Source organism: Synchiropus splendidus, chromosome 5, assembly GCF_027744825.2.
Source record: "Synchiropus splendidus isolate RoL2022-P1 chromosome 5, RoL_Sspl_1.0, whole genome shotgun sequence".
NCBI classification, from domain to species: Eukaryota; Metazoa; Chordata; class Actinopteri; order Syngnathiformes; family Callionymidae; genus Synchiropus; species Synchiropus splendidus.
Window position 1 is genome coordinate 13,947,154 of NC_071338.1, and position 20,347 is coordinate 13,967,500.

The 20,347-nt window shown below is 39.8% G+C and overlaps 3 protein-coding genes across 6 annotated transcripts in view; 2 read left to right on the forward strand and 1 right to left on the reverse strand.

Annotated features, from left to right (window-relative positions):
- Positions 1–58: 58 nt before the first annotated feature.
- On the reverse strand, positions 59–6,817 carry cln6a (CLN6 transmembrane ER protein a). 2 transcript variants are annotated; one of them, XM_053864928.1, is made up of 7 exons: positions 6,636–6,817; positions 5,803–5,917; positions 5,618–5,716; positions 5,239–5,427; positions 4,689–4,744; positions 4,017–4,139; positions 59–881 (listed from the first exon to the last, which is right to left on the reverse strand). In XM_053864928.1, exons 1-7 carry the CDS (start codon positions 6,695–6,697, stop codon positions 611–613), a joined length of 915 nt encoding a protein of 304 aa, XP_053720903.1. In that variant the 5' UTR covers positions 6,698–6,817; the 3' UTR covers positions 59–610. The 2 variants fall into 2 exon arrangements, with proteins under 2 accessions (XP_053720903.1, XP_053720902.1); XM_053864927.1 differs by having other exon boundaries at positions 69–881; positions 5,797–5,917.
- On the forward strand, positions 5,265–16,351 carry LOC128758699 (neuronal acetylcholine receptor subunit alpha-7-like). Of its 2 annotated transcripts, none has more exons than XM_053864926.1 (13): positions 5,265–5,508; positions 8,202–8,291; positions 8,721–8,931; positions 10,690–10,829; positions 11,172–11,216; positions 11,346–11,455; positions 12,981–13,060; positions 13,431–13,598; positions 13,754–13,951; positions 14,125–14,211; positions 14,633–14,742; positions 15,108–15,162; positions 15,237–16,351. In XM_053864926.1, the coding sequence occupies exons 3-13, from the start codon at positions 8,877–8,879 to the stop codon at positions 15,515–15,517; spliced, it is 1,329 nt and encodes a 442-aa protein (XP_053720901.1). In that variant the 5' UTR covers positions 5,265–5,508; positions 8,202–8,291; positions 8,721–8,876; the 3' UTR covers positions 15,518–16,351. The 2 variants fall into 2 exon arrangements, with proteins under 2 accessions (XP_053720901.1, XP_053720900.1); XM_053864925.1 differs by lacking the exon at positions 5,265–5,508 and adding an exon at positions 6,951–7,185.
- Positions 16,352–19,545: 3,194 nt separating this feature from the next.
- Positions 19,546–20,347, forward strand: part of LOC128759416 (neuronal acetylcholine receptor subunit alpha-7-like) — a 7,868-nt gene continuing 7,066 nt past the window's right edge. The window contains exon 1 of one of the 2 annotated variants that reach the window (XM_053866343.1): positions 19,546–19,689. In XM_053866343.1, the coding sequence (XP_053722318.1) occupies positions 19,635–19,689 (55 nt within the window). In that variant the 5' untranslated portion in view covers positions 19,546–19,634. The remainder of the gene's footprint in view (positions 19,690–20,347) is intronic. The other variant, XM_053866344.1, reaches the window with a different exon arrangement.

Genomic DNA, 20,347 nt, shown 5'->3' on the forward strand with positions numbered 1-20,347 from the left:
TTATGTTTACGCCTTCATCGGTGGACAGTAGCAGCAGCTGACAGGATGCTAATGGCCTCACAATGACTACAATAAAAACTGCGTTGAAAATAATTGACACATTGTTTTCTTATTTGTCTTTTATTGTAAACAGCAGACGCGTTTGTTCCTTACAAAAATATTGCAGCGCTTGGATCATGAGTGTGTTGTAAATCAAAAGATATTCAAATATACCTTTATTGACAAACAAAAAAACCAGAGAATCACGATTTATTGCGGTCGCTCTCTTTGAAATTCAATTAAATACAACTATATGGCTTATAACAGACACATACAGTATGGTGTCCAAGTCTCAGGTGTTTGACACTACACTACAGGTTTTAACTCTTTGGAAACCCTCTGCTCCCGCTCTGTTTGCAATTGCCACTGCTGACAGAAGGTGGAGTTACTACTCTACTGTTCGAATGTTGACCACCGGTGTTACTCATGGTAGCACGGATTTGATATCATGAGCAAAGGTCAGAGCTCCAAATTGTGATATTAAATGTCTCAAGGCAATTGGTTTATACCTGACAGGAGTGAGAGATGGGCGACAGCACACATGAAAAACAAAGCGGTACTAAAACATGCGTCATTGGGTTTCCTTGACATGTAGCGTATAGAAGGACCACGGTTCCGGAACATATAAGAGCCCTGGGTACTTCGTGCGAAGGACAGGGTCATTCCACAGAAAGCCCACCCACAACACAACAAGAAGCAGAGTGAAGCAGAAGCTATAGAACAAAAACAGACCATTGCTATCAGGACTTAAGCCCTTACGATGCTGATAGATCACCACGGTAACCATTGCCAGGAAGGTCAGGAGGAACAGATCAGTGATTTGGCCTTCAGTAACAAGGTACCTGGAATATAAAATATGAGATAAGCAAGGACAACAGAGGAACATCACACGTCAGTATCGGACATATTGTTAAACTACAGTCAAGTGTCAATGAGTCAATTAACCAGAGTACCAAGAGCAAACACATGTACTGCATATACCGCGACATGTGCAGGGGGTGCCCTGCCTTTCACTCCTGAAGCTGGAAAAGGCTGTGGCAGTCTCCGCAGCCGTGAAGAGATAAGCAGCAGAAAATGAATGAAATCCATCACTCAGTTTCATCTAAATCCATTCTAAAATAAAGCATTTGCAAATGAATATGAAACTTTATATGCCTTAATCCATTCTTTCATGTACCACTGATGAATTCATGAAAGCATTAAAGCTTTCTGACTTTCCAACATCCTGTGAGTAGTCTAAAGAAAATGGAAAAAAAGTAGGTCTCTTGTAATGTATGAATTAACAACAATGAAATATATTATTTTGACTTACCCTTTGCGTAACGTTTATCATACATTTTATGATACGGAAGCATGTAATTTATTAAAATATTGTCTTTTATTTCATGATATTTTTCAATTTTCACACAGCCACTGATCCAAAAATAGGGAACATGGGAATGAGGGGCAGACATTAGAACTGTCTTTTAGTCTGCTCCTTTACAAACTCTGTATCATGTAAGAAGAAACAGTGAAAGAATTGTATGCAGTGTATCAATCAAGAAGCTAAGTGATATAATAGTTACAAAACAGTCATATAACATGTCGAGTAAAGTATGAAATGTCTTTAATTTATCTGTAATGTATCGGAGAACTGCAATAAACATTCATTCATTGTTTAATAGCAGGTTTTGCACTGAACCTGGGCCCTTCATGGGTGGAGTTTATATCTGTCCCGTGCTCGGGAGCTCCGCTTTCATCCCACAGTCCAAAAATATACTGAGGTTACGGATGACTCGGTAGTAAGTAGCTACACTATATAACCAAAACTATTTGCTCATCCATTCAAATGATCAGAATCAGGTGTCCTAATAACTTGGCCTGGCCACAGGTGCATCAAACCAAGCACCGAGGCCTGCAGACTGTTTTGACTAACGTTTGTGAAAGAAAGAGCCGCTCTCAGGAGCTCAGTGAATTCCAGCGTGGAACTGTAATACAATGCCACCTGTGCAACAAGTCCAGTCGTTCTGCACAGTCAATTGCTACAGAGCTCCAAACTTCATGTGGCCTTCAGATGAGCCCAAGTACAGTTCACAGAGAGCTTCATGGAATGGCTTTTCATGGCCGAGCAGCTGCATCCAAGCCATAAATTCAATGCAAAGCACCGGATGCAGTGGTGTAAAGCAGCTGCCTCTGGACTATAGAGCAGTGGAGATGCCTTCTCTGGAGTGATGGATCACACTTTTCCATCTGGCAATCTGATGGACGTGTCTGGGTTTGGAGGTTGCCAGGAGAACAGTACATTTCACACTGCACTGTACCAAGTGTGAAATTTGGTGGGAGGGTTGGTGGGTTTGGTGGGTTGAGGAATTATGGTGTGGGGTTGTTTTTCAGACGTTGGGCATGGCCACTTAGTTCCAGTGAAAGGAGCTTTGAATACTTCAGGATACCAAAATATTCTCCACCAACATCAGTGTGTGACCTGAACAACACGCTTTTTAAAGAATGGGCCGCTCTCAGGAGTTCAAGACTAAAATTCCCATAAACACACTCCTCAACCTTGTGGACAGCCTTCCCAGAAGAGTTGAAGCTGTCACAGCTGCAAAAGGCGGACCCACATCATATTGAACCCAATGGGTCCTATAGGAGTGGGATGGCACTAAAGTTCATATGTGAGTCAAGGCAGGTGAGCAAATACTTTTGGTAATGTAGTGTATGAGTGTGTGAGTGAATGGTTGTTTGTCTCTATGTGCCCTGCGACAATCTAGCAACTTTTTCAAGAGGGAATACCAGATTTGGCTTAAACAAGTGACATCACATATGATGTGTGTTTATTTCAATCGCCTCTCAACATTCACCATTTATTTGACATACATTTCTTTGCGATATATTACATTGCTTGGATACACATTTAGTAAATCCAAATAAATATAATTAACATTGCATGTCATCATATTTTACAATTTTTATGACAAAAGTAAACTATTTCCATTCATATTAAAAGTAAACTTTAAGTACAAACAAAATTGGTATTATTACTGTTCTTTATTTATTCAGTATTATTTATGTTTCTGTTTGCCAATATTTTGCTCTGTTTTCAAGTACTTAAGATACTGTTAAAATAATAATAATAATAATAATAATATAGATTATTACATTACAAACAACCTAATAGTAATGAATTGATATGTAATAAAGAAGACCAATTATATCAATAATTATTTTACTCAAGAGTAAAACACTTTTGGCTGTGTTGTTCTTGGCATGACTCAATAGCAGCAGCTTGATTTGGAGATGGTGCACTTTCCAATCTTCCCAGTAGTTTTCAAAGCTTAGCACAACAGCTGGCACACACCAAAAGCTCGAAAAAAAACTGTAACTTCTATTGTTTGCATTAAAATGTATTTCTTCCCACAGTGGGCTACGGACACGTTTTTTTTTTTACCAAGTAGTGACTGTAAGTTCCCATGGTCTTCAGTGTCTTGATGGTGTTCAAATTCCTGCGATTACCCAAGGGTCAAGCATTTCACAATAGCAGCTGCACTTTCGGCAAGTTTCAATGATGTATTTCAAGGACACGCAGATGTTTGAAATTCCCTGCAGGACAAGATACTCTTTCTCTCCACTGCAATTAGCATTAAAAAACGACATCATTTCCTGAGAGAAGACAGCGCAGAAGGTCATGTTGGCGGCACGCAGCCTTGTATATTATCTGTTATATAGAGGAATGTGATTTTGTTTTTTACGCAAGTAGTGGCTCTTGAATGTTACAGCAAGACAACTTTCAGCCAGTAAAGGTTTGTTTGCTCGGTGCTTAACATAAATACTTGCTCACCACATTGCAGCTAGAATGAAATTAACTGTATGTTTGCAGTTTTTAGGCTGCTCCTGCACCGAAAGTTTCTCATCAACATCCATGCTTCAAGACAAGATTTACTGCACAGCCCATGGCATTTTTTCGAACAGCAAGTCAATCCAGAGAAGTAGAATCCACTCACCAGTAATAGAGTGCACTGGGACACAGGAGCAGCCAACCAGACAGAGGAACTGCCTTACGATCTTGTACATCAGTGAAACATCCAGTGAAGTAAATGAAGAGGATGAGGAAGAAAGGAATGTACCTATAGTCAAGAGAGATCCATGAACACTGTATAATACATCCATGAATTACAATCGTACCATGCAATGGCCAGAAATACTCATGAAACAGTCCCAACTTGAGTTGATGGTCAATCATCAATATTTGTCACACTAGATTCTGGATTTGTTTCATCATGTCCTAACATCTATGCGTGCAGACAAAACCACTTCATAAAATATGAGATCACAAATACCAATCAGTAACAGTAAAATAAAACATGCAATAATGAAATGAATGCTCAAAAGTGTATTACCATTTCTTTTGTTACCACAGGAATAATTCTATGACATACAGACTGCAAGTTTTCAAAACAAGTGGTTGACCGAGGTATGACCCAATATCTGGTGCTGTTACTGTACATTATGCAGCAAAACAATTTTTCCCACTGAGGGAAAAATAACAGCTATCTAATCTAATCTAGAAAACCAGATGACAAGATCCCCCTGATGATACAATCGCTTTAACACATAAAAAAGTTACTTTTCACTCTGATGTTGATGTCATTTGGAAAGTGTTAATATGGACCTACCACATTAAATGTCCAAGATGCTCATCGTAATAATACAGCAGCTCAAAGGAGTCGATCTGTGAAGAGGAGGTCAATTGTTCAGGCACAATGAGTGTTAATGGCTGTGTGACCTCTGAACATACTTTTTTGCTGTATAATAATGAAGTGTAATTGCACATCCACTCGTTTTATTTTTTTTTTCAGGCAAATTGATGCACAATCTTTTCACAGACAAAAAACAATGTTAATAAAGTTATTCTTTATTGTAAGTTCATCTATATATCTTTCTTTTTTTCAATGTTAACAAGTATACAATGTTAAACAGAGGTGTACTTATAATAAATGTATAGACAAATTATACTATTTAATGAGGAGGCAGAGAGTTGGGGGGCACAAAATGTTTACTTCTTCCTGGGGGGGCGCAACAGAAAATAAGTGCATGACAACAAAGGCACATTATTACAAAGCGATTTCAACACATTAAATACATATTATTATGCATAGATTAGATTAGATGACCTTTATTACAGTCTCATATTAGTGCAGTACTGTGTGTGTATTACGTACGTACCAATGAGGCCGGTTTCAGGTCTTTAATGATTGGATTCTCTCTGACGGAGAGGTGGAGCTGGTAGCCACTCAAAATGAGCCGGTGGTTGATAGAATCTCCCACTAAGTGGATGCTCGCTCCCATGACAAAAGTAATGACACAGAGGAAGACAGCAGAGCGCGGCAGCGTCCTGGGACTGCGTTCAATCAACTGAAGGGAACAGTGAGACACACACACAGGGATCAAGGGTCGCAGTTCTACCACAACATCCTGCATAGATACTGCATGCAAGTAAATAAACTAAATAATCTTCTAATATATGCCTAATGCTTACCAAATGGATCATGCCTGTCATTTTACATGTTCTTTTTTAAAACCCCTTTGGTGAAAAAACACTAACCTTGAGCAACAGAAAAGGCGTAATGACATTATACACCATGTGAAAATAATCTCCAGCACTCGGCCTGTTAAGAGGAAACCATTCCAGTGGAAGCATGATCTACAGGAGACATATACAACAACATGATTTACACAGCTCATTTTTATAGTCAATATGATATATAATGGCGATTGCCTAACCATTACAATTGGTCTTCCAAAATCCAGTATCCAGTTTTGAACGGTGAGACACAGCCACAGGTCTAAATGGAAATGCTTCTTTGTCTTCCTCTGTGGCATTTTGCCCTTTTGTCGCAGTGAACTGTGAACAGACAATGACGACTTCAGCTTGATGCAGTGTGGAAAATACTGTAGATACATCATACAAATACCTCATACTTTTCTGAAATGATCTTAAATGGTGATAAATGATTTCAAATATAAAGGTTGTGTAATTCCTGCTTATCTGTCATCATAACTGTGTGTTAAAAGAAATTACTCATATTACTAATATGTATTAAAACAAGCAAACACAAAGAAACATTTAAGTGAGAGTTAAATTAGCACCAGTTTCTTAAGAGAGCCCACAGATTATTGTGCAGTTCTACTCCTTCTCCATCACAGAGGGCTCTAACGCTCTCCCAGACATGGCAACAGGCCACAGCAAACTATGCAGAACATTCTGCAGAGAAGTCCGTTGTTCAGTTAAATCTTTTACTTTAATTCAGCACTCACACCTCTGCACGTGGCAGTTCATATTTCTGCATGTAAGGTAAAGTCCACCATTAAGCAATAAATGTTTTTAAGCCACAAAAGTGTTTATCTAGTATTTCGTTGCAGATAGATAGAAATATGTATGTAACTTCCGGAAGATGAGTCGTGTGCTGCTGCTATTTAATGAAGCCTTTCTCGTGAGACGGAATGATGAATGTACAAACGTTTAGTTGTCTCATAAAACATATATGTGATTAACTCCTTGCACAATGTTCCATTGTTTACGATTGGTTTTATTTAGTTCAACATGTGGCACACAAACAAACCTAAGTGACGAGGCTGCCTCTGACGTCATATCGCTTCCTTTCCGTTTTCGAGTGGTCGTCATTTTAGCTCCTTCGGGAATCACGACTTATGTAAAAAGAAAGCAATGCAGAGGGACAAATCTATGTCATGTGCACAGCAACCGCTGTTCTGACTGGCGATGAAATTTGACTTCCTGTTTACATCCTTGTTCCCGCCCATGCTCTATGTAGCCAATCAGATACAAGAAAGCCTGGAAAGGGAGGAGACTTCTGCCAGTGGTACCCAGTCACAGGAGACGCTCGGATTTGATCCAAGACCATGACAGGCAGAGGAGATCCACATTTTCTGGGTTATTATAAGTAGAATTATGGTCATTAGTATCTGAGGTTTGGTCCATATTTTGTCCTTATTTGACCTCTGTTGACCCTTTGAGCAAGGCGTAGTCTCACAAGATTGGCTAACATTCCCTGGATGTTCTGTTTATGTCTTCAAAAAAACTTTTCACTTGATGAAGCATAGTAATATACTGTTCCTTTAATGTCAACAGAAAACAAAGGAAGAGCTTCTCAGGTGAATAATCCAGTGGGTGTTCTAGGTACATCTTGAAGGAAATGTACTGAAAAATGTTCCATCAATTGTAACTTCTCACAAGAGAAGGACATCTCCACATAATGGAAATTTTTTTAAATGGCATGGAAAGAGACATTTTGAAAGCAACATTTGAAAATGTTGAGAGTCCATTTTTCAAGATTTATAAAAGAATATTCTTGCGATGTGACGTGTGAACGAAGGTTATACTATGTTTATGAATATGAATGTTTGAGCAGTGATGTTCAGTAACTTATCATTTTCAGAAGATAACCAAAAATCTTTTTTGCTAAGCACATTATCCAGAATCAGTCTGGGAGCATTAGAGCATATTGTGTTCTTCCAAGAAGACTCTCACTGCACATTTTTATTGTCAAAAGTTATTCTAGATCTTTCCAGGAATGGAAAGACAACTGAAAGAATGCTAAAACATTGGGAAAACAGCAGCATTTTCTTATTTCTTCAATTTAAAAAATAAAAAAAACTTTAGTGAGTACTGCCACTTTATTGATTTACTGCCATATTGACTACATCGACTCTAGTTGATGTAATCAATATGGCAGTTACTCCAATGAAACGTAGTAGTTTACATAAGTTATAAGACCAGAATGCTCTCTGTGAAGATTTCAATGACACACCTTAAGTCAGGAGGTTTAACCCAAGGGGATGAAACATGAATTCTTGCAGGCCTTATGTTTTCAATGACCTCAGCCCACTTAGGATTCCTGAATAAATTTGCCAAAAGATACAGATGTTAAAATGCATGTTGATCCCAAGTGGTTTATGGCCTCTTTTCCCCAAAAGGTGAGGTCATTTCACAGAGGCCTGGGAACATGAGAACAAAAGACTTCCAAGCCAAGTTTTTTTCTCTATATTTGCTACAGTCCAAAGACCATAGATTATTATGCTAAGCATTATTAAAACATAAAATACAACCTACTGTACTTGGTCTACTTGATCTACCATAATCCAATATCTATCCTCTGTTTCATCTTCAGGCTTGGCAGAAAACTGGCAGGTAGCCTACTGCATCAAAACAACATCACACCAAGATTCAAAGACTCCTTGAATTCCTGGTTCGAATCCGGGTAAGAGACGGTCATCTTGAAGACCAGATGAGTTGCTTCATTCTGGACGGTTGGAAAAGACAACAACAACTTGATCATTTGAGTTCATGCTGCTAAATATTTTCCGAGCAGCACGTAGCATCTTTCCAAGAACATGAGTCTATCAGCAAGTTACATCTAGTCAATGACAGTTCAACATCACGTTCTGACTGCATCTCTGTGATGTGTTACCTCTGTGGTTTCTCTCACTATAGTCAAGGTCAGTCTGATCATCTGTTTTTTTAGGGATTTGAAACCTAATCTTATTCATGATGGATGACAACAAACTCATGATATGAAGATACATTAATGATGACTTTGTTTCAGCTGTACATTTGCTCATGACCATGTCTTGGAAATACAACTGGATCCCATGACTATGTTCGTTTAAACCTCTGATTTTTTTAACAGATTTGAGAGTGGGGGGACCATGGTGTGTTTTGTAGTTTGCCAAGTTACACAGACCATCTGGACTAAACATCTTGCGTAAGGGAGGAGCCAATCCATAAAGCAAGCGCCCAAAACCTTCTAAGTCTCCTGAAAGCTCAGTTGGATGCTTGGTTCAACATGGACGTGCATCACCTTCTTCTGTGTGTGGCGGTTTCACTCTGCTTGGTGAGAGGTATGTCACCTTTGAACCTGAATTTAGGATTTTTATCTGTACTTCGCTTTGGTTTGCAAAAGTCTATCTGTCTGTCTGTCTGTCTGTCTGTCTGTCTATCTAGCTATGCATGAACATTTGTTTGTCTCTATGTGCTCTGCAACAGATTGGCTACCTGTTCATGGGGTCCCCTGCCTCTCACCTTTTCTCCACTCACATCCATCCTCCATCCTCCAAAGTCAGTTATGCAGGTTATTTAAATATTCAAGATCATCCTTGAAATTACAATCACAGATAGAGAAAGAGCTATAAATTGGCCAAGTGCAGTCCTTCTGACAGTAATGAAACCTAAACAATGGACTTCCGTTTGGCCGTTGCGGCTATATTCAGGCAAAACATGTAGAAAGCAACCAGTTACCCACTTCCTCCTCATTACATACAGGACACTGAAGACAATCCTACATTGTATATGGCTTGTACAGCTGAGACCAGACTGTGGCACAGACTGTGCTGGGGAATGAACCATAAACAAAGATGAGCTTTCAAGAAACTTTCTCCTCGATAGGAAACATTACTCGAAAACAGGATGCGTCACAGAGCAAGGAGGAGCACATGCATACATGTTAAACACTTTTGCAGCTTTTTTTTTTTCCAAACACAGATGCTTTGTGTAAAGTTTAGAACTGATGTGCAGGCACTGGTCTCATACTGGAGTCAGACTTGAGTGTTCAAAAACAAGTTGTATTATATACAGTGGTACCTTGGTTTTTGAACGTCCCGGAATTCAAACAAATCGGAGTTCGAACAAAAATTTAGAGATTTTTTTGCTTTGGATTTTGAACAAAACTCCAGAACTTGAAGGCCCCCGAAAAAAGCTGGAAAAATACAATCAGCTGACCCACGGCACGCTTTGTTATTGTGTATAACGCAGCCTCTGTATGCAGACGTGTCCCGTTAGCTACATTTACTGACTGTTTTTTCTTCATATTGAGGTGTAAATCCTTTCCTGTCTCCGCACTGGACCGTGGTAGAGTGTCACAGGGGAGGTGATCGCTCTCCACACCTCCGAGGCTGGAGCGCACACTCCAGGGTTTGATGTCCTGTTGTGGGCTGGAGCTGGGACAGGGATGAGGCGAGTCTGGGACAGAGCGTTACTTGGTTTATGACTTTGTCACAGCCAAACTGCACAGAAGCGCACATTCAGAGCTGGACACGCACCGGGCACCTCTTCACTTCTGGAGAGACCTCACTCACTCGGCAACCCCTCCCACATGCAGCGGCCACACACATAGAGGAACAGCGCACCTGCAGCAGACACTCTACATTCACTCCTACAAAAGACTATTTTAAGGCTTGGAACGCATTATTTCTTTTTCCATTCATTGTAATGGGAAAAATCCTTTCAGATTTTGAACAAATGGCTTCTCGAACAGCCGTCTGGAACGAATTGTGGTCGAGAACCGAGGTACCATTGTATTTGTGTTCATTTTTGGTTGTAATTGATGATGTCTTTTTTAATGTTTCAAGCGTGAGCTGCGTGGTGGAGTAGTGGTTAGTGTTGCAGCATCATAACAGGTTCTATTCCAGCTTGACTTTAGGTCCGGAGCAAACTTCTTTCCTTTCTGTGTGGAGCTGGTGTGCTGTTCCCTGCAAGTGCTCTGGTTCCCTCCCATGGTCCAACGTCACTAACTCATGTTGCAGCACTAAAATCTAATATAGTCATAATTTACCCCAGTAATAACAAGTATTACCTCTTATAAGTTCATGCTCCAATTACAGTTTCTCATCAAGACCCAAATGAGAGCCGACTGAGAGATGAGCTGTTAAAGGACTACAACCCACTGGTGAGACCAGTAAAAAACTATTCTGACCCTCTCACTGTTAAGATTGGCTTCACCCTGGTTCAAATTTTGGATTTGGTAAGTACAATATGTTTTTGCACTTACTACTTGGAGAAAAGAAAAAAAAAATGAGACTGGTTAGAGGATATTAAGAAGATTCTTAATATTCATATATATATATATATATAAATATATATATATCAGCAAACTAATCAAATAGAGAAATCCTCTGTAACTCATAAAATATATTAATATTCGTTGAACTAATATTGATTGATTTTTTGTGGCAAAATAGTTGTAAAAAATAGTCCGCTAAATGGGTGAGTAAAAAAAAAAAAAAGAGAAAACGGGTAACCACCGTACTTGATATCTCAATATAATGAAGCACAACGCACTTATGTTTGTTTCTTTTTCTGTCAGGATGAGAAAAATCAGATTCTGACCACAAATGCTTGGATGACTCTGGTGAGGTGTAGTTTTTATTTCACATGAACTGTTAAATTATTAAATTGAAAATGAAAATATCTTTTGATTTCCGTCTGTCAAATGACATCACAAAATATTTGCTGAAAGAAAACATGCCTTCATCCTCAGGAGTGGACTGACACATTGCTGCAATGGGACTCTAAGAAATACAATGGCATCGATATTGTAAGAATGCCGTCCCGTCAGATTTGGAGGCCAGACATTCTGCTATACAACAGGTGAGAGTTAACGTCACTTAGATGTCTGATGTCTCCCATTGAAAAGGCATGAATAAGGTCCAACAGATCCAAAGTTTTTCCACATGTTTTGAAGAGGGCCTAATGTACTGATGTAAGTGTCTTTTAAAATATCTGTTTTCTACTGAACGCAACAGTATGTCTATTTTCACAAAACTATCCAATTTAAAATATTTATGTTACATTATTTACGTTACACAAAGCAAAAAGCTCATAAGCCCCACCCATCGAAAACACTTTGTTTCATTGAAGCTGAAATGGTAAATGGTAAATGGCTCTTACTTTATAAAATAAATAAATAAATAATGGCACATTGAGCTTTTTAATTCAAATTTAAAGCTACAGATACAATGGCCAACCACCATTTACAATTTAATAATGGGAATAGCATGAAGAAGTCGTCTCATGAACAGAAGCTTGCCACAGACGGGCTTCTCAAGTAACCTTTTCCTGAGACATTAGACTCTTAACTGAGTGGAGGGAAGCTGTGTGGAGCCCAAATCACACTCTGGAGTTGTCTCAAAACACAACCGAAGTTGGTGTGAGACAGGCTTTCACTAGTCACTCTGGGCTTTGTGTATGAACAGAAAGCTCCACCTTCAGTTCATACCTGGTATGAGTGGGTGGGGTTTACATTATTCAAAGACACAGGAAAAAGGGGGTCTCTCCAGTGGCTGGAACTGTGCTGGGAGGGGAACCATTGAACTGCACCTACTGTATATAGCACTTTCCATGCTTATCCAGCACCGGCCTCTGAGTTATGTCGCTGACATCGTTTTCTCCCAGCCTCGCCCACCCTGTTGTGACTGGTCAGGAGGGAATGTGAAAGGTGCTGTCAGGAACACCTCCCACATGAAACAGGAGCTTGGCACTGTCAAGTTCAACTCCATATAATGGTGCACTTAAAATCACCTGCAGCCAAAGCCCCACTTCCTCCTCAGTCCAAATGAACCGATGCATTGTCCTGTTTGCATGTTTGATTAGTTAGTGAAAGTTAATTTTGATGTATGAACGTACATGGAGCTCCTGGTGAATCGGAAAAAGGGGGTGGAGGGTTGTCACCGACGGCTTGGCTCTGTCCTTCCTTTCTCTCTTTCACTTCCGTGTCGGCGTGCCAAGACACACATCGCTGCAGAGTAAATCAGAGACTATTTCACCTATGTGCCGCACTGTGACCGTGCACACAAAACACATTCATTAAGATCACAACAGTGTGAAACACTGAGCTAACTGACTTGAATCAGGTTCAGTCTCTCATCTGGAGACGCGCTTCTCCCGAACGGCTCCCAATAAGGAGTTGTTGAAGACTTTAGCATTTGAAACATATGCATGATAAGAAATGTTAGATCGACTGGTGAAGTTTTGATTTAACAACAACAATCTGCACTTTATTAGCTCTCATCCAACGCTGTATTTGCATGTTTGATTAGTTAGTGAAAGTCTGAGTGGTGTTAGAGAAAATGCATGGACTTAACCGTGCGTTAATATAAATCTGTGTTGTCCACAGTGGTACTGAAGGATTTGATACCACTCATGATGTCCATATTTTGGTGTCTGAAAATGGACATTGCTATCAACTACCACCAGGTATGGTTCAGCAACACATTCAATTTAACTTGGGGAAGCTGATCATGTTCTTTTGAGTCCAGCAACACAACATAGCAAGGTACAGTCCTCAAACTGAACATATGGATCACAAACTAAAATGGGAAGGCACTTCTTTCTTCCAGACAAACTATTTTCTGATTGAGGAAGTCTGACTACGAGACTGTTTTCCTTAACTTCTATTTTATCCCTCAAATGAATGTAATATCGCTTCCTTCTACTCAATTGCTCAATGAGTCGAGTGTAAAGTGTGTACAAGTGCACATCTTTGTTGACCACTTAGAACCTGAACAAACACACTTTCATGGGTGAGTGTGGTTATTCTCCTTATAACTTCATGTTTCCTCCCCAGCAATCTTCAAGAGTGTCTGCAAGGTTGATGTTCGTTGGTTCCCCTTTGATGTCCAGACCTGTAAATTAAAACTGGGCTCCTGGACACACAGTGGGAAGCTCATTGAATTGAAGTCTGGTGACTTGTTTCTGTCTGAGTACACAGAAAGCAACGAGTGGGATCTTGTGGGTAAGAGCTGCTGACCATTCCGTATAACTTACTCACCGTCAATGTATGTAATAAGAATAAGAATAGAAAAGCATCAGAAAAAACAAGTATAGTTTGAGACACAGTGACAATTGCTTTCTGTTTCATCAAAAGCACTTTACTTTTTTGTTTCTCAGAGACATCACAGAAGATGACAAAAGTGTTTTATGAATGCTGTCCAAATGACCCCTATCCTGATGTGACCTACACGCTGGTTCTACGCAGACGCTCGCTCTTCTACGGCCTCAACCTCATCATCCCCTGCGTCCTGCTCTCAACTCTGGCTGTCGTGGTCTTCTTGCTACCAGTGGACTCTGGAGCAAAGATCTCACTGGGTTAGGGATTTTGCTCAGGATTCTTTTGTCATTGTAGACATCCAATCCAATCGAGTCAAATGGGAAATGTATCATTTATTGTCACGGCCAACACATCCATCTCGGTTTGCTTTAGAAGTAAACACGAGCAGCTTTCTCATTCCACTTTTTTCATGTTTGTCTTCTCTTCTTAGGAGTGACTGTTCTGCTCTGCTTCATGGTCCTTTTGTTGATGGTCTCAGAAGTGATACCAGCCACATCTGACTCTGTGCCCTTAATAGGTGAGGTGGCATGAATAAATGCTTCAAGATTATGTATGAGGATCGTATGTCTGTGGGGATGGATAATTAAATGGATTCATTAAAAGGCACGTGCCTAACAAGACAGTGCACCCATTCACAATTATCGTGCGTCTCTTCGTTCAATGTTGATCAGAAAAACCATGCATGCATTTTGTTTGTTTTCCATGCTTCAATATATGTCAAGACTCTGCTGCAGGGCATCAATGGCTCTTTAACGTGGATCTATGTTATGAGATCATTTCCATACGACAAAGACAACCAACAAGCATCATGCACTGTGTAAATGGTGACAGGAAGAGGACACTTGTGTCTAGGGAGAATGAGAGTAGATGATAGTCAAATAAGCTCACCTGTTTTGACCTTGAGTGACAATTTTTATTCTTAATGCTCCTTTTCCCAGCTCAGTACTTGATCGCCACAATGATCATTGTTGGCCTGTCAATCATTGCTACGGTGGTGGTCTTGCATTTACACCATCATGACCCACGAGGAAAGAAGATGCCAAAGTGGGTAAGTGTCACTGATTTGACAAAGAAATATCCACCTATATAAACAGTTTTAAAAACGGAATCATCAAAGCCAGAAAAATGACAAAACTCTACAGCTCTAATTCCTGACAAAGTTGCCGTTCCTCAGACTCAGAACATTACATTTACTGTAGAGTGAACTGTGATGATGTCAGAGGTCCGGCTCCTGTGGGAGCCATTGTGTATCAGCAGGCCATCAAAGCTGATCATGTTTCTCTCTCTGTATTTCGTCTGATGAAAACACTGCATTTTTGCTGATTGTAACCACTTGTGAAGTGTTCTGCTGCTTGTTATTCCAGCCAGGTGAGCAACATGTAATTTTTTATTTTTTGTGCTGTCAAACTTCAGGCTCGGGAGTTCCTCCTTAAGTGGTGTGCTCGGCTGTTCCAGATGAAGAATCCAGGTGAGGAGCAAACTCTCTTGTCTGTCTGTACCTTGCCTGTTGTATGTAATTCTATTTTCTACCTTCCACTTCAGACTGTGGTCAGGTAGAGCAGGCGGGTGAGGACGTGAATCTCATCTCCAAAGGTGAGGGCACAGTGGAGCCGGAGGTTGGCAAGATCCTCGAGGAAGTGCGTTACATCACCAAGCACCTTCGTGCCAAGGAGGTCACTGAGAATGTCCATTCTGAGTGGAAGTTTGCAGCGTCTGTACTTGACCGTCTTTTCCTGGTGTTTTTTTCAATTCTCATGATTCTGGTGACACTTGTGATTCTTCTGTCAGCCCCAAGACATGGCACCACCAGCCTCAAAAGTTAAAACATTATTGCCTGAAGCAATCCTAACCCAGCATAAACATTACAAAAATGTAAAACATTTTTACTCACATTAACCATTTTAACTCTAATGGCCTAGACAAAGGTGGTTGTGCAGGCAAAACAAATGCTTTACTTCAGAAAGGTTTCTGAATGAGGTTTTTTTTGTACTAACTTCTGTCGAATTTCCACTCTTTGAGAGTAATAAAGGTAATCTAATTCAATCCAATACTGGCTACACGTATACGATTTATAGAAATTTTAACTTCACTTAAGGGATTTTACATAAACAAGTAAAATCCCTTAATTGCACTTTTTTGTTTTCGTTGTCTTAACAGTGAAATGTCTACAATAAAACAATGCATCTTCTCTTTGAAGACCTATTATTTAACGTTCCAATTTTTCAGTTTGAAGCATTCTAGGTGACCATCTGCCTTGGTCGTTGATCACAGCAACCAAAGTTTAAATTTAACCACATATTTTCAGATTTTTAGAGATTAAACATTTTAAGGTTTAATACCAGGGCTTCACACTGTAAACGTCAAACTAGGTTTCAAATAAAACGGAACTTACTTGAAATGTGGCTGTTTGGGAGAAACTGCATGACGATAGCTTGTTTGTAAAAATATAAAACAGCCTGTGTTCTAAATGTTCAAAAGAGAGAAAGAGCAAATACATTTATTTACATATTTAAATCATTTTGATGTAAGGGAAACTAAACTACACCCTCTCTTTAGCATTGCATTAGTCTTTTGAACAGGGCACAAACTCAGTGAGAATTTGGAAATGAAAGTTCAAAGTCGTCTTGGATCACTGTGAAGGGGGGCCGAAACAATTAATGAACAAGTCAAGTCATTTCATTCCTAAAGATTGATGTTGCGTTGAATAATAATTTACGTTTGAAAAAAAAATAAAATAAATTGCAGATATTTCTGAAACCACTGTCATGTTTTCTTTATATGTATATACAAATGGTCTTTCAGGAAAAAAAGTGTCTCAGCTGGAAATAATGGTATAGGTGGGAGGATGTAAGGTCGACCACATTGGATGGATCTGTGATGGAATGGAATGAGACATTGTTTCATAAACCTTCAAAAGCAAGCATCCATATAGACAAACTGGACTCTGCCTGTGCAGGATGAAGATTCTTCCATGAAGACAGAAACAGGCAGTGTTGTGAAATTGACAGTTGATATTTCCACAGTATTATTTTACAGTATTTTCTGATGCTAGATAGCAACACTAGCACTGCCACCGTTGAATTTACTCATCTGAAGCCCTGATTTAATAATGTGAGGTTGTTGAAGCATTTTTGTGGGGACAAGATAAAACATCGAACAACCAATAGTGGTATTCGTTTTCATTGTTTAATTGTTTATTTTTGCTTTTTAAGAATGAACACCAGCAGGACTACAGTTAAAAAAGGTACAACAAAAAGGTTAATCAGATTGTTGGAGTTTCCTTTCTGATCATGTGTGCTTTGTTGCCAGATCTCGATTTATGTCACTGCAGTATGGCCTCAAGTGTTGCGTTGTGACCCTATGAACAAGGTTGAGGATTCAAGTATGAGTCCTCTCTAGCAAGGTGGTTGACTCTTCCCTAGGGGGTGAGTAGTTGGCCATCTGGGAGAGGGTGAGAAGTACGACTGCTGCTACTTTGCCTTGAGTAAAACCAGAGTCTAGGGAGAATCCCGCTTTCTGGTATTTGCTTGCACCACTCTCAAGTTCAGGGGTCACAATTGCCTCATCCGCGCAAATCTCATGTTTATGCAGCTCTTTTTCAGGATCTCCTGCGGCACGTATTTCTTTCCCTTCTTGCCACAGGACGGAATAACAACCTCCATCTCAACCTGATGGTTTTAATCAGCACAATGACTCAAACAGCTCACTCACATGTCATCAAAACAAAAATCTTGCTCATTGTGATTTGGAGAATATCACTAGATCATATTTAGATTAGATCAATATTATTATTATTACATCACTAGAGAAAAAAAAATACAAAATGAAGGGCTGTGAAGCCGTTCGGTCCTGCACGTAGACATGTCACGACAATCAAGTAGTTGCCCACCGGTCAACAGAGTCTGAGATCCCTCCTCTAGAGGGCTGAGCACAGAGAAGGAGAACATTGTCTCTGACAAAACTGCTCCGCTGAACAGGAAGTATTTAAAGGCATCTGTGTCCAGAAATGTTTTGATGTTTTGCTGATGGTTGAACTGGATTGTCTTCCATAATAAACGCAGTCATCCCACTACACTTGCGAGCCCTAGCCCTGACTTGCGAACCCTGGAGTCAGTCTTGTTGTAGTTTCTCAAGTACTAGTAAAAAATATAGTGAAGAAATTAAAGAATAATACATTTTAAAGAGTCTAGTTTATTCTTTGGTCTCAATATGGTGTTGACAAAAACATTCTCTCTCTGCAATAATAACTTACGGACCAGCTCATGTTGCAACACATTATGGTATTAAGTCCCTTCTGGTTCCAGACCACACCTTTACTGGCTGCCTTTATACTTTCTAGGAGTCCGGGTAGCCACTGCCAATGAGGTCTTCCAAAAAGCACACCTCTGCTTACTTCAACTGGACTACATGCCAACTGAATGAAACTGCCAGGCATCAATGACATGATGACAAAACTGCTTTAAAACAACCTGCTGTGTTCAGGCAGAGGCAGGTCAGTGTTGCGATGTTAGAAATATGTCAAGTACGTGATTGCATGCGTGGGGTCTGCGAAGAAGTCCTGCGTGAGCTTGGACAGAGGGTAAAATAACATGAGGAAGAGTTGGTCTAGTAAATGATTTACTCAAAAGTTAGCTGTGTTTCTAGATCCAAAAGATCAATATATTTGCCTAAACTCTGCAATGACTTGTGGTGGGTTACATAAGCTGCAGTTTTAGAGGGGGTCCTGGTGTCCACATCTGCTTTCAATCAGCTTTGCTTGAAATCCTGTTTTGCTGTGGCATTCCAGAGTTTGACCCATGGGTCTTACCCGACTTACATAAAGTTTAATTACTGATGAACACTCAAGAATAAATCGATTGTATTGTAATTGGCATGATACAAAGGTTCACATTCAAAGACTGTGGGAGTTACTGCATAACTTTCATTGTTGAACAAGAAATTCTGCCTTAAGCTCCCAAGAAACCAGACAACTCTGTTGTTCAGCCTAAAAAAACAGGGGAATATATACTGTGTGAGGTTTCTGCTGGATCCACTATACAGTACCACAGGGAAGAAAGAAAGCATTGTTGGATAGAATCATCGACAGCTGCCACATGTTCATGTCATTTTCTGCCTCTGACGCTTAGTGCACACACAAGTCACTGGGGATTCATGGAGGCAGATATAGATAGAAAGTGTATGTTCACAGGTTACTTTTTTTCACCTAGACAGAAAACAACTCACATCTTCAGTCTTGAGAAAACCCATTCAAGCATGCAAATGCCAACAAGAATGGAAAAAGGCTTGCTTTAGAACTTTAAGGATGTCTTGATACAGCAACTAAGAAGAGAGCCCAAATCTTTTGACAAACTTAGAGAGCTCTGAAACCTGTGTTCCGGTACACTGCTATTCCATTGAGCAAATTTGAGTTGGACTATCAACCATATTATTGGGACATCACATGCTAAAAAGGTATTGTATTTTCTATTTCTAAAATAAATGCAGAGCACTAATTTGGAGTACAGCATAATACGAGTTGCTTGGCAGGACTGTCACAATAATCTTCGAGTGTGATCGAGTGTATGTGTTTGATGATATTTTTCAAGTTCAGTCTGAGTATATGTCTTTAGGGATTCAAAACCTAATCTTACTCACGATGGATGACAACAAGGATGATTCACTCACTTTATGAAGACACCTTAAGGAAGACTTTGTTTCAGCTCTGCATTTGTAAGTGACCATGTTTTGGAAAAACAGACAGATCCCATGACTTTTTTCCTTCAACCTTCTGATGTCTTTAACAGATTTGAGTTTGGGGGGTCTTGCGGTGTTTCCTACTTTGCCAAGTTACACAAACCATCTGGGCCAAACGCATTTTGCTTCAGGGAGGAGCCAACCCACAGCAAGCACCCAAAAGCTTCTAAAAGTCTCCTGAAAGCTCAGTTGGATGATTGGTTCAACATGGACGTGCATCACCTTCTTCTGTGTGTGGCGGTTTCACTCTGCATGGTGAGAGGTATGTCACCTTTGAACCTGAATTTAGGATTTCTATCTGAACTTTGCTTTGGTTTACAAAAGAAGAGATTAAATGATTAAAATGAACAGCTGTGTTACTTAAATCTAAAGACAATATGATGTTACATTTTATTTTTCATGTCTTCTATTCTGACATTCTCCTGCAACTTGAAACAAAATCATGAAATTGTTCACATCCAGCATTCCATTTATCTATACACTTCACAAATTCTGCAGATGATCTTCAGTGATTTTGCATCGTGGTTACTTGAATGAATATAACAAGACTGCTCTTTTCTTTTTTGAAACTAATCCTCATATATTGGTCAATAACATGCAATGAACTAGCATATTGCCGTGCTACCTCTGTCACAGATGTCAAAATACAGATCTTATTCATTTAAACCCACCATTATCAAACATCATTGCCGGACTTGAAGTTTTTGGAGTTGAGCACAAATATTAGCAGGCACAGATGACACTGTCCAGCTCATTCTTAGAACAGCAACATTGCAACACCTTATGCAAGAGCCCAGCAAGGACTGGCCACCATCCAGTTGTAAACAATTTCTCCCCTTCGCTTGTTTATGTTTTCTCATGCATTTACTGTTAATGGACTAGTGGTTCATGCTGCAGCCTCTCAGCAAGAATGTTGCAGG